The sequence below is a fragment of the Chamaea fasciata genome, unplaced genomic scaffold (assembly GCF_029207755.1).
Source record: "Chamaea fasciata isolate MVZ Bird 193981 ecotype frontalis unplaced genomic scaffold, bChaFas1.0.hap1 SCAF_1, whole genome shotgun sequence".
Taxonomy (NCBI): Eukaryota; Metazoa; Chordata; class Aves; order Passeriformes; family Sylviidae; genus Chamaea; species Chamaea fasciata.
This window is the reverse complement of record NW_027094086.1, coordinates 139195258-139211953: the sequence shown is the minus strand read 5'-3', so window position 1 is coordinate 139211953 and position 16696 is coordinate 139195258. Positions and strand designations below refer to the sequence as shown.

At 38.5% G+C, this 16696-nt stretch overlaps 1 protein-coding gene across 1 annotated transcript in view; it reads left to right on the top strand.

Annotated features, from left to right (window-relative positions):
* The window catches only part of ITGB1 (integrin subunit beta 1), a 43557-nt gene that overhangs the window by 15305 nt on the left and 11556 nt on the right, over positions 1-16696 (top strand). The window contains exons 2-13 of the mRNA XM_066200083.1: positions 4457-4526; positions 4772-4857; positions 6379-6601; positions 8587-8757; positions 9067-9305; positions 10471-10626; positions 11633-11728; positions 12521-12610; positions 13261-13401; positions 13526-13728; positions 14716-14954; positions 16356-16578. Coding sequence (XP_066056180.1) covers positions 4457-4526; positions 4772-4857; positions 6379-6601; positions 8587-8757; positions 9067-9305; positions 10471-10626; positions 11633-11728; positions 12521-12610; positions 13261-13401; positions 13526-13728; positions 14716-14954; positions 16356-16578 — 1937 coding nt within the window. The remainder of the gene's footprint in view (positions 1-4456; positions 4527-4771; positions 4858-6378; positions 6602-8586; positions 8758-9066; positions 9306-10470; positions 10627-11632; positions 11729-12520; positions 12611-13260; positions 13402-13525; positions 13729-14715; positions 14955-16355; positions 16579-16696) is intronic.

The window sequence follows — 16696 nt, the reverse complement described above, 5'->3', positions numbered from 1 at the left end:
GATTGCTGTCCCATGTCACTAAGGTTGTTTGGGTCTTCAGTCCCTTCTTTCCCCCCACTTTTTTCACAAATGTCAATAGGGTTCATTCTGCCAGTCAATAAAATTCACACTGAAAAGTATGGCCCTCAGCTTATGCCAGGAAACCTTCTGGAGGGAGGGAAGAAGGAACTGTTGTAGCAGGGTAGCCATCGAGTTCTGAAACAGGCATCTCCAGAGACTATTTCATTTTGCTTATTTTAGAAACGTGTCTCTTCCTGCTCCTTTTTTAACCAGAGCCCTCATGCCTGGGGGTGGGGGTTTGGCTGTGTGACCAGCGCAGTCCAGCACACAACCACAGGCTGTGGCTGAGCAGCCCGAGCTTTTGCTTCCCCCCGTCCTCCAAGTTCTCTTTTTCTCCATCCTCATCTCACCGCTTCTGCCACACCAGGATAAGCGATTTTGTACCAAGGTGGAAGAAACAAGACACTTTCTTTGTTGGATTAGTTTCAGACATCTTTTCTTGCTCCAGCCCTCCTGGTGGCCGTAGTATTGCTGGCATTGATCAAAAAGGAAAGCAGTAAGAATAATCAGCCAGGAGGTTGATTAACAAGAGCGAATAATCAACAAGGAGCATGGGGCAGGTCTCTTAAGTGACTTTCTATCCTTGCACTACATGAGAGTGGCTGTAAACGTGACATCAGCTCTAGGAGGAATCAGTTCCATGCAGCATTTCTGAACCAAGATTTAAACCCATGAAAATACAGCTCATGCTAAGAGGCGTCAGGCTGCGGGCAGCACGAATGCGAGTCCAAAAGTGTGAGTTGTGTATTCATTTCTAGGTTTCTAAGTGCAGTTAGAGTGGTGTGTGGGGTTATGAGTAAGCTGACTGGATGCTGCCTCAGAAAGTGGCATGTGCACAAGAGCTCAGCTCTTACTGCACACTGAAATATTTCCCCCGTGGCCTGGTTGCGTGTTTCAATGGAAAGCTTTGCAGTAAAGCACAGTTCAGAATGCCGCAGGGGCAGATGCCGTGTAGTGTTTCCCTGTGCTTGCCATCAGCTTGGTGGATGCTGCATTACTGGGTGAGATGAGGAGCAGCTCAGCTGAGGGGAATAATACTGCAGGAACCTAACACGTTGTTGTTAATATTGCCTTAATATCTATATAAACTGTGGCCTATGGCAGTGCTGAGCTGGAGAATGATGAGAGGAGAGCAGCATAGCCATCGGTATTTAATTTCAAAGCAATAAACGTGTGCATAACTCTTCCCTTTCTTCCTTGATCCCATTTGCCCCGTTAATTTTCTGCAGGGATGCTATTGCCATTCTAATAAATAAATTTTAAAAGGCTTCAGTAATGTGGAGTGGTTAATTTCTAAATATCTCGATGATTAGCAGAATGTGAAGGTTCTAAATACTTAATTTACAAATTCGAAGTTCTGTAGAGAAATAAATAATCCTTCCTTCATTCTGTTGTCACTTAATGAGTCTCTCACTTCAAATTAAAAGCTCCAATTTCCATCAAAGCTGATTTTATAAATAAAAAATTTTCTTCAAGCATTACTGTTTGTTGAGATAGCAAAAAATAGTAACTGGGAAAGCATTAAATCTAAACATTTAAGGTTATGTCCGTGTTTATTTTTCTAAAATATTTAACAAAAATAGAGTATGGTTCACAAATGTGTAGAAATTATTTTAAAATCAGTTTTTCAACAGCACACTATTTGCAGCTTTTTTTAAAGGATCCAAATGGTGATACGGTTTTTATTAAAGAGATTTCAGTCACTTGGCTTTGAGTTGCTTTTTTTCAGGGAGGAAAAAACCACACTTTTTCAAGCATTCTGGAATATTTTTCAAGAATTTAGAAAGGGGAGAACAAGCATAAAAGAAAAGAGTTAGATGTTCCATTAAAAAAAAAATTATTTATTGTAACAGTTGGGGTTTTTTCTGCTGCAGTCATCTGCGGTTGAATACTGACACGACATTCAGCTGTAGCTCCACCAAAGGTTTCCAAAGGCTTCCTTTGGCCATCCAGCGTGCTCGGGAATTATTTGTTTGGATTCATTCCCTCAGTGGAAAAATCTGCAAGAGGGGCAGTTCCCGGTGCTCACTGGGGACTTGCAGGGGAATGCATTTGACGCTGCAGCAGGCGGCAGGAGGGTCGGAGGACGAGGCTGTGCATGGCTCTGTCTGCATGGGACAGCAGTCCGAACTGAATCCAACGCAGCAGATCTCTGCCCGTGTTTTCCCAGCGCTCGGCAGCTGGAGAAGCGGGTGCGCTGTGGAGGTGGAGGAAGCGAGCTGCGTGCGCCGCTCCGGGAGCGGCATCGCCGCAGCCATAAATGGGAAAGGACGTTTTCCTTGTTAGCTTCGCCGGGACTCTGTGCCCGGAGCTGCGTTCGTCATGCGCCTGCGTTTCCACTGGAACCTTCCTCTTCCAAATGGTCTTAATCATAGCTTTAGCGCTGTGTCACATCTTTGCTGACTTATTTATATAGTCTGTGTGGTGGACTTGCTGTGCATTCGCTCTTAGTCTGCCCTAAAAAGGTTTATAATTTTCTCATCTAGGCTGACAGGAAAGATGGTATTCACCTGTTGCCAGCTGCTCGGCTTTTTTCTTACTGAAAAACCCACTCCATTCAGGGCTGTACTAAAAGCAAAACTGCTTCTCGAGTAACAAAATATCCTTTTGCTGGAGGGAAGCAAGCTTTGCTGAACAGGACATACCTACCATAAAACCAGGAAAGAAGAACCTAAAAGTTGAGCAACCTGGTAAGGACTTGCTGTCCAGATTCCTGCTCTGGTAGGTGAGCCCCTAACCACTGACTTTCCAAGCCTTGGTTCAGTCCCTTCATCTGTCTTTTGCCTGCTCACATTCCTTGGGTCACAGTTCCCCTCTGATCGAGGTTTGTGGTTGCACAGGTTGAATTTAGGTGATCACTTATAAAGGGACTTAATAAGAGTGTTCCTGGAAGAGAGCTTTTGTGAATGAAAGACTGGTCACTTGCAGCAGTGTGCAGAGAGAAATTCAAGTTGCATATATGCACTAAGTAGTGCTCAAAAGTTAAGTAAGATATAAATTGCAGTTCGATTTTTCCTCTTTTTTTTTAACCAGTAATTTCTTTTGTGTTTATGCATAACATCTATCAAAGTAGTTCAACGGCATATTCTCTTAATTCTTCTGTGTCTAAACTCCACTGCCTGTCCTTTCACCATAGCATCCACTGAAAAGTGAGCCAAAATGATTTATCGGAGAAATATGAGCCATCTAATATTGTTGTTGGATACAATTTGTTAGCAAAGGGTTGGCTTCTGTTTGAAACTTTCCCCATCAGATTTTGGAGCAGCCGTCCTTTGTCTGATAGGTCTGGCTGGATGTGCAAAGTAACAACTGTGTTTCAGTGTGCAAAAACCAAAGCTCAACTGCTGTACTAATTTGAGCCTTGCTTACTTTGTTGCTAATTAATATGAAAAACAGTACCTCTTCTAGAAAAATTGCATGTCCAGTTTAGAAGATCCTGCCAAATTCACTTTTCCTTGGCTATACTGCGAGATATTTTTTAGAACAAAAAGTTTTTAAGAATACTTTTGTTTCCAGGATGTCTGGAAAGGCTTTAATTAGTAACATTTTAGGGTGTTCAAGGAAACTGGCTGTTATCATCTAAGTTCTCAGAACTCTTAAAATGAATAAAAATGAAATAGAATTTAAAAGAGTATCAAAATTTAGAAGACAAGTGGCCCTGGCTGATAATCTACTATTAAGGTAGATAAAAATTTTTAAAAATTTAGTCTCTCATTAATAGTTACAGTGCTGAACAAAGTGGTTTTTTCTTTGATATGGGTGTCATCCATTAATTTTCTGTTGTCTATAGAAGAAAAAACAGGGGTAGAGTTTATGTCAGGGATGGATGCTTTATGGTGCATATTTTGAGAAGAAATTTCTGGTTTGCTGTATAAAGTGCAAAGTTAATCTGTAAAATGTCCTTGGAAGATTCAGAAGAAAATGTTTTGTAAACGGCTGTGGTGTTTATCTTGAAACAGAGGTGTGGGTATAGAAGCTCCGTTTCCGTCCTGTATTGCTGTGGTAGCTTAATTTAGAAGTACCTCTCTGATAACATTCACAACGTAAATATTTTTTTATAAGGTGTTAATAGATTGGTCTCGGTTCTTCCCCCCAAGTGAAGGATGTTTCCAAATTTCTCATAGCTTGCTGGTTTACCTAGCAGAAGAGCATTTCAAAGTAATTTGAGAAGCTGCCCTGTTTGCTGATGTCTTCTAAATACAGTGTAGCCCACAAACATGGTTTGTATTAGGGCAAAACCGTCCAGCTGGTACAACTAAGATAATTAGATTTGCATTTGTTCCATGTTCCTTTTCTCCTGTGAAACAGTTGTATGTCCACAGCTTCGTGAGGTGGTTTTTTTGCACTTACTCATTACAGTAAATCATCCAGTTTGCTTTCTGGTTTTGTCTTCCAGACTAATTTCAAATTGCTCACGTGTGCTGGCGTCCTCTGTTGTTTGATATGGAACGGATTTGCCCAGCAAGGTAAGGCACTTGATTGCACTGCAGTAGTTAATTTCTCCTTTAAACCTGTATCTGTTTAGCAGTTATTTATGCGGATAAATACAACCTCACTAGACAAATGCTAATGACAGTGGGCCAGTCATATCTCATGTTAATAACCTGTTTGTAGTTGGAACTTAGTTTAAAAAAACAGTGGGCCAGAATGAAATGCTGTTGTTGTAAACACCTTTTTATAAATGAAGTGTCAAATTTGTGTTCCTCTCTAGGTGGAAGCGACTGCATAAAAGCTAATGCAAAGTCATGTGGGGAATGTATACAAGCAGGACCAAACTGTGGCTGGTGTAAAAAAACAGTAAGTGTTGCAAAAATCTTTTTATGGTTTGGTTTTTTCCCTTGTTTTCAAACTTTAGTGAATACTTTACCCACATAGAAAGGTCTGTTTTCATTAATAGTAGTTTCCTCTAGTTCTTCAATTCGATACTTGTTTGTACTTAAAAAGTCAAATACTATGATTTTTCTGGTTTGAGTATAAATGTTTTTCGCAATGTATTTACTTCTCCTTTTATAAATCCCAAGTGTATACAGACCCTATAGGCTGTCTCATAGTTATTTATAATTACTCCAATGTGGACTCTGTCTGAGTATGCTTAATTATATTCTGCCAGTGACATTAGAGTAAGAGCTAATTTCAGACAGATGTAGGTGGAGTAGGGAAAGAGATTGAAGGGGGTTTTTCTTCTAAAAGAAAGATTTTCAAATTTTAGTTTTCTGTTGTTGGTAGACTTGAAGAGTAGGAGATAGGTTTGTGTGTGTGGGTAGTTTGTTTCATTACAAAACAAAAAGAGGGCATGTTCTTAGGTTATGAAAAATTAGGTTCAGGAAACTACAAAGTGTAAGATACAGCCAGTGTATGCTGACATATCTTCTTCAGGTTAGAAACAGAAGAAAATGTTTTCTTAGCTCTTCTTTTGTTTCTTATTGGAAACTGAGAAATTTTCTCGTTTCTTGCTAGGAGATGATAATTTATCTTTATTTTTATATATTGCCTACTTACTATTCTCCAAACCAGCTTATAAATTTGCAACATCTAATTAAACTGACTGATTTTATAATTTGGCCTTGAGCTATCAGATTTCCTGTAGGTCTGTATCACCAAAAACTGACAAGCTTTAGTATACGTTTATTTATATGCATATTTTGGGGAAAGGGGCAGAATCAGAATTGCCAAGTTTCTCAATTAGAAGCCGTATTTATTTATATTTAAGGTTAGAGGTTTTTTAAGGTTTGAGGTAATGATACTTTGTTGTTCAGAACAAAGTTAAGGATTGGTTTTGCTTATGGGTGTTACTTTCAGATTGAATTTCCCCAAAATAAGAGTTGTCTCTTTGCCCTGCTCTGTCAGCATATAGCTATTACTTTGTTGTAAAGTAATTACTTTGTTGTAAAGAGTACCAAGGTACACTTATATAACCTTAATTAAAAGGAAAGAATGTTAAAAGCAGGCTTTATAAGTAGGTTCACATTATTGGTAACTATGTGAAAATGTAAGATTTTTCTACTTGCAGTCACTTTTAGAGTATCCAATTTAAAGATATCCCCCTTCTGATGGAGGTGGCATCGGGCTTTATTTTTGTTTTTCCTCTTACTTGCATCTTATACACAGATAACTATAAGTAGATGCAAACTCCTGAAAGTAAAGTAGTAGTCATTGAATGTATGTAGTATCATTTCTTACATTTCAAGACCATGTGGTTTTTTTACTGAATTTTGGAAAAAAAAAAGATGTGATCATTGTAGAAAGAGCAGTTGTGGGTAGAATATAACAACTTGAACATGGCTTTAAACTAGATACTCTTTTGCCTGTGTTTTCTAGGACTTTTTGCAAGAAGGAGAGCCAACATCTGCCCGGTGTGATGACTTGGCAGCCCTGAAGAGTAAAGGCTGCCCTATGGAGGATATAGAAAATCCCAGAGGCAGCAAACAGGTGCTCGAAAATAGAGAAGTGACAAATCGTAAGAAAGGTGCTGCAGAGAAGCTGAGACCAGAAGCCATTACACAAATCCAGCCACAGAAATTATCACTGCATCTAAGAGTTGGTAAGGGCAGTTTCGTTCCAGTTTTGGAATGATTTTTCTGTCACCACCACATCTGTGCATTTTTTGATTTGCGTGTGTAACCATTTTGTTACAGAAATGACTATTTTTCAGATAATGTGAATGATAGCAGAGCCATTCGGTTCAGCTCCAGGTGTTTAGGTACACCAAATACTGTTTGATTTTTAAGAAAGATTAGATATTATCACTTGTTCTATTTTCTCAATAGAACTGAGGAGAAAATTGATACAACATGGATTGTTAGATATGTCAGAAAGTTAAAATTGCTTTGTTTTCAGTATTTTGTAGTTGATTTCCTACAGTGTGCCTGTAGGATGAAAGCAGAGGAGTCAGCAAGAACTTTTAAGTTATGAGAGCATTTTCTTTTGCTTGAAGTACTGCTGTTGACTGAAGTCTGCGTGTCTGAACAAAGTGGTTTTGTAGTTATGCAGCACAATTTTTGGATTGCTATGTAAAATGCCTTCCAGAGGCTAAAGATGTGGACGCAGAACCACAGTAATGAGAAAACAAAGTAGTTGTGTAGCATTTCTCGCCCCTAAAGAGAAACTTATTCAAATGAGGGGGCCAAGGAGGGGCAGGGCTAGTGGCTCACTTGAGCCCGATGGAGATTGTCCTCCAGGAGAGTTCTCAGGTACTGTAGACCCATTGAACAGCTGTCTTGTGTTTTCCTGGAAGAAGAGGTCAGCTGCTTGGTGGTAGTTGCAGTAATAATTGGAAGGTGATGTGAAGCAGGCTCAGCATGATGTAGAGAGGAAAGTAATGAAAATTACTTTGCAGTTTTGGTATGGCTCCTGTTTATTTCTAATGTGAACTTTTTTGTTTCAAACCAAATTATTGTTCCTGTGTTGACACAGAAGTTTCTTCATCAGAGCATAGCAGGGGCCTGGGCTACCAGAATCTAATTACCCAAAAGATGTTTGTAAGCACTTCCATTGGTATACGTTGTCTGAGGGATTGTGTCCTTGCAGAGGGGGATACTTGCTTTCTGTGCAGGCTTTTTGAAATACCAGCTAAGGACAATCTAAACAGATTTTTGTGCTGGGTTTTTTGTGTTATGACTTGTTTCCCCCTTTGCTTTGTTGCTTGTGGGTTTTTTTGGGAAAACCATGTTATATAGCTATGTGATCCATATGCTATTTAACTTGACCATTTAATGTTTTTCTCACTTTACTAATTTTGCTGATGCTTAGCAAATGTTTCCTAATTATTAGGCCAACCTGAGTAGCAGCAATACTACCATTTAAGCTCAATGACTGAGGGGAGCAGGAAATCGTATTGATTTAATTCCTTATTTCATATAAAATAGGCGAAAGAATATGGTTACAGTTTTTGGAAAAGGGGATGTGTGGTATGTGTGTGTAATCCTTCTGCACTGCCTTTCAGCATCAGAGTGAGACTACATTCTTCCGTTGGTAAAATGCAGGGTCTGGGCTTAGAATCACAACAAATACTAACTCGCTGTTCTCTCACTGCCGTTTTTGTGCTCTGAGCTTGGTAGGTGCAAAGTAACTTGTAATATTCCATCTAGAACTAATTTTTCTTTTATAAGCCTATTAAAACAATGTGGATTTTTAACTTTTGAGAATTATTGAAATCATCTTAGATGAAAATAGGTGTTGAAAATTTGTGCCATTCAGTCTTACAGGAACCTTGTTAGAATGATTGCAAGTATGAAGATTTGAAATTGCAGCAACTACAAGAAGCTTGGGTTTTGGCATGCTAGTTTTTCTGTGGGGAGATAAAGAACCTCAGAAATATGAAGTTGAACATTTGAAAGAAGCACTTGTGGACATTTTTTTATCATAACTTGATGTTAAGCACTGCAGGCAACAGGAGAAAAAATAACTCACCTGTAATTCAAAACCTTCATAAGGATTTACAAGCCTTTCCTTAGAACGGCATTTTTCTTGCTGGTGCAGTTATGGAATTTGTAATGATTTCTGTTTGTTGTTTAATCTCTGAAACAGGGGAACCCCAGACTTTTTCATTAAAGTTCAAGAGAGCTGAAGACTACCCCATTGACCTCTATTATCTTATGGACCTCTCCTATTCTATGAAAGATGATTTAGAGAATGTTAAAAGTCTCGGAACAGCTCTGATGTTAGAGATGGAAAAAATAACTTCAGACTTTCGGATTGGTAAGAAAGATTTGCCTGTTCTAAAAAAGCACAAATTAAACCCCCCAAATTTCCTTCCTGACATTTTTCACGTGATTGTATATGAAGAGTATTATTTTTTAATTTAGCAGTATTATGGCAGGTGTTCTAATACATAGGACATGTTGAACACAGAAGTATTTTACATTGGTGGAGAAGGTGGGACATAAACAAGTATAAGAGCTATTTCTGATGTCAGTTCAGCTATAATGCGTTTGAATTCTGTTGTGAGATAATAGAAATGAGACTTCCATTCTTCAACTAACACAGATTTTATTGTTCTTGTCCTAGGCTTTGGCTCTTTTGTGGAGAAAACTGTGATGCCTTATATAAGTACAACACCAGCCAAACTCAGAAATCCTTGTACAGGGGACCAGAACTGTACAAGTCCATTTAGCTATAAAAATGTGCTCAGCCTTACCAGTGAAGGAAACAAATTCAATGAACTTGTAGGTAAACAGCACATTTCTGGGAACTTAGATTCTCCTGAAGGTGGATTTGATGCAATAATGCAGGTTGCAGTTTGTGGGGTAAGTAATTTTTTAAATTTTTTTTTTTTTTGCAGTTCTATTAGATCAAATTGTTTGAATGCAGCCTTAGTGTTTCGTAGTGGCTGGCATTTGAATATGTCACCTCCTGCAAGCAAGACAGGGTAGGTGAGGAGGGATTCAGTGAGTGAATGAAACTGCAAAATGTGAAAGTGCTGAGCAGAGGTCTTGATCACAGCACGTAGAGACAAATCTTTTGAAGTTTGCTGTAGTGGAAGAGTCAGATTCTGTTTAAAAGTGTATGAGATCCTGAGTAAGCAATTGTTCTCATATTATTTTAGAGATCTGTAAGCTTCTTGTGGTTGTGGTTGCAGAAATTTGGTGTATTGTGACTTTTACTGGTTTCTGAGAATGTAGATGGAAAGCAGGTTTTTTACTTATTTTTGAAGGCCTAAGGATTGTTCCTGTCGTTTTGACAGACCAGAACAGTCTATGCACCTGTACAAAATGGACTCCCAAAAAAGCAATACTCAAGTTTATTGCTTTATTACCATATTATCTTTGCTGTTGGTTGATGGATTCAAGACTTTCTGAAATGATCTAGAGTCTTGATTTAAAAGTACAGTGTTTATCATAAGCCTTCTAGGGATTTTTTGGTGGTAGCTGTCAGTATATGACACTCTTAACATGGTCTTCATTTATTACATTAGCTATGGCTTCTGCTCCATGGAAAATTTTAAAGAAATAGGAAAGGCCAGTTTAGATAATTAGGCCCTGCAGCTGTGAGACAGGATGCTCATGGGCCAGTCCTCTGGCAAGCTCTGTGCTGGGTGCAAATTTGCACTAGACTGGCAAAGGCTGAGGATTCTTCAGAGTCAGTACTGCAGCACTGCTGCACACTGGCACTGAAGAGCCTGATTTCTAAACCCTGTCGCTCCTCAGTGAGAACTGAACAGGGTCTATCTCAAAAAGAATCTTTTTGCCTTTGATCGAAAACCTGCAGGAGATGTTTTGGAGCAGACATTTAATGAAACATAAGTGTTTCCAAGGTTTGCATGAATTAATGTTTTCCAGGGTGACACTTTTGCCCTGTGGCTTCTCCTAAGTCTGTCTACTTTTCCGTGCACTTCTCTCTCAGCTGTTAGTCCCCAATGCTTTAAAATAAATTGGTATGAAATACCAAAAATCTGTTTGTTTTTTTCCCAAGGAACAAATTGGCTGGAGGAATGTTACAAGACTATTAGTGTTTTCCACGGATGCTGGATTCCACTTTGCAGGAGATGGTAAACTTGGTGGAATTGTTCTGCCAAATGATGGGAAATGTCATCTGGAAAATAATGTGTACACAATGAGCCACTATTACGTAAGTTTTTATATCATCTTCTAGGGAAATGAATATTTTATGATGATCTTAAGCTCAAAAGAACTCATTCGGTCATCTGGTATAGTTTCAGATCACTATGTCTTAGAAAATTTATCTCTTTACATCAAGTGACTTCAGCTAAACTAAAGCAAATGTGCAAGAATTAATCCAGTCTTAATTGGAAAACATCAAGAAATGGCAACTTTCACGCTATGATTGTGTTGCTGGATTGTAACCTTTCTGATGACTAATAATCCTGTATGCCACACTGAATCACAGAATATTCTGAGTAACAAAGGATGCACAAGAGTCAGAGTCCAACTCCTAAGTGATGGGCTTGTATGTCCACTGGAAAACTGCAGTGGCTGTTTCATTATTTTATCATTTCACCAGTCTTCATTTTCAGAATAGGTTACTAGTGAAAAATACTGTAAAATATCTGCTTGAATAGTTTCTTAAGACTGAAATCTTACAATGCAAAGTTTATGGTAAGAGTATGGTTAACATTGCCTTTGTGGTTTACTGGTGGGGAGACCAGACAAAAAATGCAAAGAGAAATATTTACCAAATGAGGTAACCACAATAAGCTTTACCAAGTTTGTGTGTTCATATATTCCTAACTTTGAGTGAAAATTGTTCAATAAAAACCTAAAATTAATTCAGTTTATTTCATCATTTCTTTGTGACAGTGCAAAAAGTAGTGTTTTTGAGGGACTGAAGATAATTTTCTGAGAACATTGAGATTAAGGATTTAACCTTTTATATGTCATGGAATGTCATAATGTCCATGTGAAGAAATTCCTATCTTCATGAGGCATATATGAAATCTTACCAATGCTTGTTTGTTTTCAGAGGTTGTTTTGCTTTAGAACTGTGGCATTAACTGGGTAGTTAGGAGTATGTGTATTTCTAAACATGATTTGTATTTATGATGCCAGAGTCTTTTTGAGTATTTTCTAGCAACTTGTCTCAATTTTGAATTTAATTTTATGCTTGTTTTTTTTAGGATTATCCCTCTATTGCTCATCTGGTACAGAAACTTAGTGAGAACAATATTCAGACAATCTTTGCTGTTACTGAAGAGTTTCAGGCAGTCTATAAGGTAAAGAAATTACTCTGAAGTCATTAAAATTGACTTATTTGAAATAAAAGTGATTGTGGAACTAAGTGATTATGGAAGTAATATTTTGCTACCCACATACTTTATTGTTAAGCTTTTTTTTAAATTTCTTTAAATCAAAACTGACTTTGTGTGTAATTTCCAGTGAGAAAGTGCCCGTTCTCCCTCCTGCTCTTTATAGATATGAGTGAGTGGAAAACACATTTGCAGTTCTAATTTTTGTGAACATTTTTGCAGCAACATAGCTGAGGGGGGTGTGGACACTGAATCAGGGGACACACTTATGAAAGAACATATTTTGTGTCTTGTGCTCTATTTATATACCCCATGTTTAAAATTAACTAAACTGCTGGATGTGATTGTGCAATAGGAAATGACTGTAAAGGACATGCATATTTTTCCTTCTTTTAACCTGTTTTTTTTTGGTTTTTTTCCTTTTTTGTTGGAAAATGATGCCTGCCTATTTTTAATGTCTTCCAAGTGTGGAATCTCCAAGAGAGATTGTAGTCAGCTTGTACAAGAGAAGGGCTTAGTATTCTGTTATCAAATGCAGAGTTAGAATGCAGAGGAGAAGAAAAGGCTGGGTGTTTGTGCTAGTAGGGCTGTGTATAACCTCAAAAATTGTGTTCATCACTGGCAACACAGCTTTGTTTTCTGAAGTACTTCACTAGTTAGTCCACGAACACAACAATTGTATTACCATTTACACTGTGAATTATACTTTGTTTGCTAGTAAGAGTGTACTTTCCCTTCTGTTTTTGTCAATATTGAAAGGAACTGAAAAATCTGATACCAAAATCAGCAGTGGGAACATTGTCTTCAAATTCCAGCAATGTGATTCAGCTGATCATTGATGCATACAATGTAAGTTCAGATTTTATGTATTAATTTTTCTTGCTCCTAAGTTTTTCAAGCAGAGACTCCAAGGTGGATTAGTTGGTATTGTACACTATAAATAAACTCCATTGTTGTAAAACCATACTAAACATTCAGACTCTGTGGCGGTAAGAGGTTAGATGAGTAAAAAGGTACGCTCTTAAAGTCATTTAAAATGACATCACAAAGAAAACTTACCATCCACATTTTCCCTTTCAAAAAATAAAATTCACAACTGAAACCCACACTGTTTCTTTAGCTTCTTCACTTTCACCTTCTTTCCAAGTGTTAGCAAAAAAGGCCATTTTGCTGGGTTTGGCCCTACAATATTTTCTTCATTGCTGCATTGTGTGTAAATGAGCCTCACTTCTCCTTTGGAGTACATGGCATAAACGAGTGTCTCCAACATCTATGGAAATCTCTCCAGACCTTGTAACAAGTTCAGACACGAGAAGGAGTCGCCACAGCATGACTTTGGGCAGCCCTGGGGGCTTCTGTTTCTCAGCACATTGGAGCTTAAATAATTCCGGTGTGCCTGTGGGGCTGGTGCTCAGAGTGGGCATAGTTGTATAATGTCTGTTCTTCAACAAAACATTTCTGCAACTCAGTTTGAAGTTAGGTAATAACTGTTGGTTCAGTCCCTTTCTTCAGAGGTTATCCTGGAAAATACTAAACTACCAAAAGGAGTGACAATCAGTTACAAATCTTTCTGCAAGAATGGAGTGAATGACACACAAGAAGATGGAAGGAAGTGTTCTAACATTTCAATTGGAGATGAGGTAACTCAGAGTACATGTTCTGCTGCTCAAATATAAAATGCACTTGGTGTCCAACACAGCTTTTTAATAGTACAGACAGAACTCCTTGTAGTAACATGACATTCCTTTTTTTTTTTTTTTGCAGGTTAGATTTGAGATTAATATAACAGCTAATGAATGTCCAAAGAAAGAACAAAATGAAACAATTAAAATTAAACCACTGGGATTCACTGAAGAAGTGGAAATTAATCTCCAGTTCATCTGTGAGTGTCAGTGTCAAAGTGAAGGAGAACCTAATAGTCCAGCCTGCCATGCAGGAAATGGAACATTTGAATGTGGTGCGTGCAGGTAAATAAATAGACGTTTTCTTTATTTTTTCAAAAGGGGAATATGAGCAAGATCTTTGTTTCCTTAGTTAGGGTTTACTTAGGTTTACTAATTTTTTCAGTGAAAAAATAAGAATTGCTGTTACAGGCCTGTTTTAGGATACTTTGAAATGCTGCCATATCTCTGCAAACAATCCCTATGCTTAAATATAGATCATTAGATCAGCATTGTTGTATGAGTCAGAATTCAAATTTGGCCTTGAGTCAGTACTTGAAAGGATATAGATAAGATTTTGGTGTTCTTTTTGAATAAAGAGAACAGATTTTCCCACCTATGTGTAGAAAAACATCTTACACTTGGTGTCACTGTCACTGGTGTCCACTTGGTTTCATGTGGGTGGGAACAGGCCTGTGGGTAAGCAGAGCCTTTTGTTTCTGTAAGTGCAGCAGTTTCCCAATGATCTTTGTCTCTGATGGACACCACGTAACCATCTGTCGATCACTGATGGGAACAGAAGCAACCTCCATTTGCTCATCAATACCTTACCCTTGATAATGAGAAGTGCTGATCTCTGAAGATCTCAGTTTGACAGCTCTGAAGATCATCTACTCTCCAGCTTAATTGCTGTTCATAGGAAACCTTTTCATTGAAAGATGACAGCAGCTACAGGGGACAGTTGCTGTCACTTGAGAAATAATTAGTGTTCTGTCGCATGAGAGAGGGATTAACAATGATTATGTCACAGTTCAGTTAGAGGGGGTGACACATTGTCTCTCACCTGGAATATCAGTTAAGATAATCAGCATAAAAGCAACTTAGTCCAGTTTGCTCCAGTGCCTTCCAGAACTGGTACATGGGTGTCAGCTGGAAATCTCATCTGAAGTTTAAGTTGGAACATCCCTTGAGAGTGTAGTCATTTTTACTCCTGTTCTTTGTGCTAATCTTGTGGCCTTTTTTGGTGTGACTTTCAATTAAGGTTACATTTTCAGTCATGTTTTTACCTTGCAGATGTAATGAAGGACGTATTGGAAGACTATGTGAATGTAGCACAGATGAAGTAAATAGTGAGGATATGGATGCTTACTGCAGGAGGGAGAACAGCACAGAAATCTGCAGTAACAATGGAGAGTGCATTTGTGGACAATGCGTGTGCAAGAAGAGGGAAAACACCAATGAGGTGTATTCTGGCAAATACTGTGAATGTGACAACTTCAACTGTGATCGATCGAATGGTTTAATCTGTGGAGGTAAGAGCTGCTTCAGCAGTTTACAAGTCTGTCTTCTCTACCCAGCAGAGTAGGATACTTAGCTGAAAGATCAAATCCACTTGATAACAGAGATGAGGATACTCACAGATTTAGAGATTGCAAACACTTGTCTGTTAATAAAACAGCTCTCTGAACATGTAGTCTGTTAATGCACATTTCACCTGCCTTGAATCACAGCTCTGAGAAGGATGTAAAGTGAACCTGACTTCTGCTGTTTATTGCAGAAATACCCTCAGGTATTACAGTAAAGAAGGCTGAGACAACTGTCCTGAGATTGTAATGTTGTATTGGCTCAGTGTGGCAATAGAAAGAGAGAACGCCCTCAGCTTACTTGTAATAGTGAGTGCTTGATTTTAGTGCTTTACAGGATACTAGTGAACTGCTTGACACTGTTCTGAAAGATAAGTGAAGACTAGAATGTGCAACATCCAGAAAATCACCTTAAGCACTTGAAACAAGACTTTGATGATAGTTAATTCCTGAAATCAAAAGCAACTTAAAAAAACATTCAGGAGCCAGTGTCTAAATTATTTTGCTGCTTTGCATGTGAAAGTATCCAGTAGGAGTATAACTACTACCTCAGCGTTGTCTGTGGTACAAAAATAAAACACAGAAGCCACTAAACTCTGAGTGATGAGAATACCTCATTTGTCTGATTTGGTCAGAGTCCACTCTTGCTCCACAAAGGATGGGAGCAGTGGTGGTGATGTTCCAGGATACATGGTGACTGGAAAGTGTTGACTGAAACACTTCATTCTTATTGGAGGAGAGGTGTAGCCAAAGATCTTTCCTTATCATCCAGATCAGTATAAAGGCATGTTTTTCTTGTGCAGAGAGTGTAAGGAGCATGAAATTGGATTGTGTGTGTGAGGTCAGAAGTAGAGCAGCTGAACATTGGTGTCCTGTGGAGCCAAAGCTGTTTCATTTTTCTGTGTTTTAAATACTCAATTAGTGCACTCCTCATCTTTTTACATCTTGCTTTGTACATTTGTATAGTGATAGCTATGGAGACAGGAGTGGTCAATTTATCTGTATGCATTCAAGATTGGGAACTGAAGCAGTGCTGTAATGTTCTCCACCCAGGGGATATGATCATCACATTATATTGTTCTTGGTCTGATATTCCTGAGTCTTGTTATTTTGTTTATGAAAGGAAATCCAAATGTATAGGAGAATGGGAAAAAGGGACAAATGCCTGCAAGTGGTCTTTCAAGGAGCTAAAATTTATTCTGTGCCTCGTAATTCATTAGAGTCTTCATTATCTCTCCACCATGGTTTCTTTTTCTTTTATCTACCCTGTGGTGGTAAACGTTTATTTCTCATGTCACAGATTGTTTTATATTAGACTTGATTTCATTGCCATACCTTTTCACTGCACAGGAAATGGGATCTGCAAGTGCAGAGTGTGCGAGTGTTTCCCCAACTTCACCGGCAGCGCCTGCGATTGTTCCTTGGATACCACACCGTGTATGGCGTCCAATGGGCAGATCTGCAATGGAAGAGGAACCTGTGAATGTGGCACCTGTAACTGTACAGATCCCAAATTCCAAGGCCCCACATGTGAAATGTGTCAGACTTGCCTCGGTGTCTGTGCAGAACACAAGTACGTACCCAGGAAACCAAGTCCCAGCTTCTGTGCATTTTGAGTTTGTGATATGTGAGGAATTTTAAAACAAAGCTTTTGATACTTAAAACTTCAGCTAAGCTTTTTGCTTAAAAGA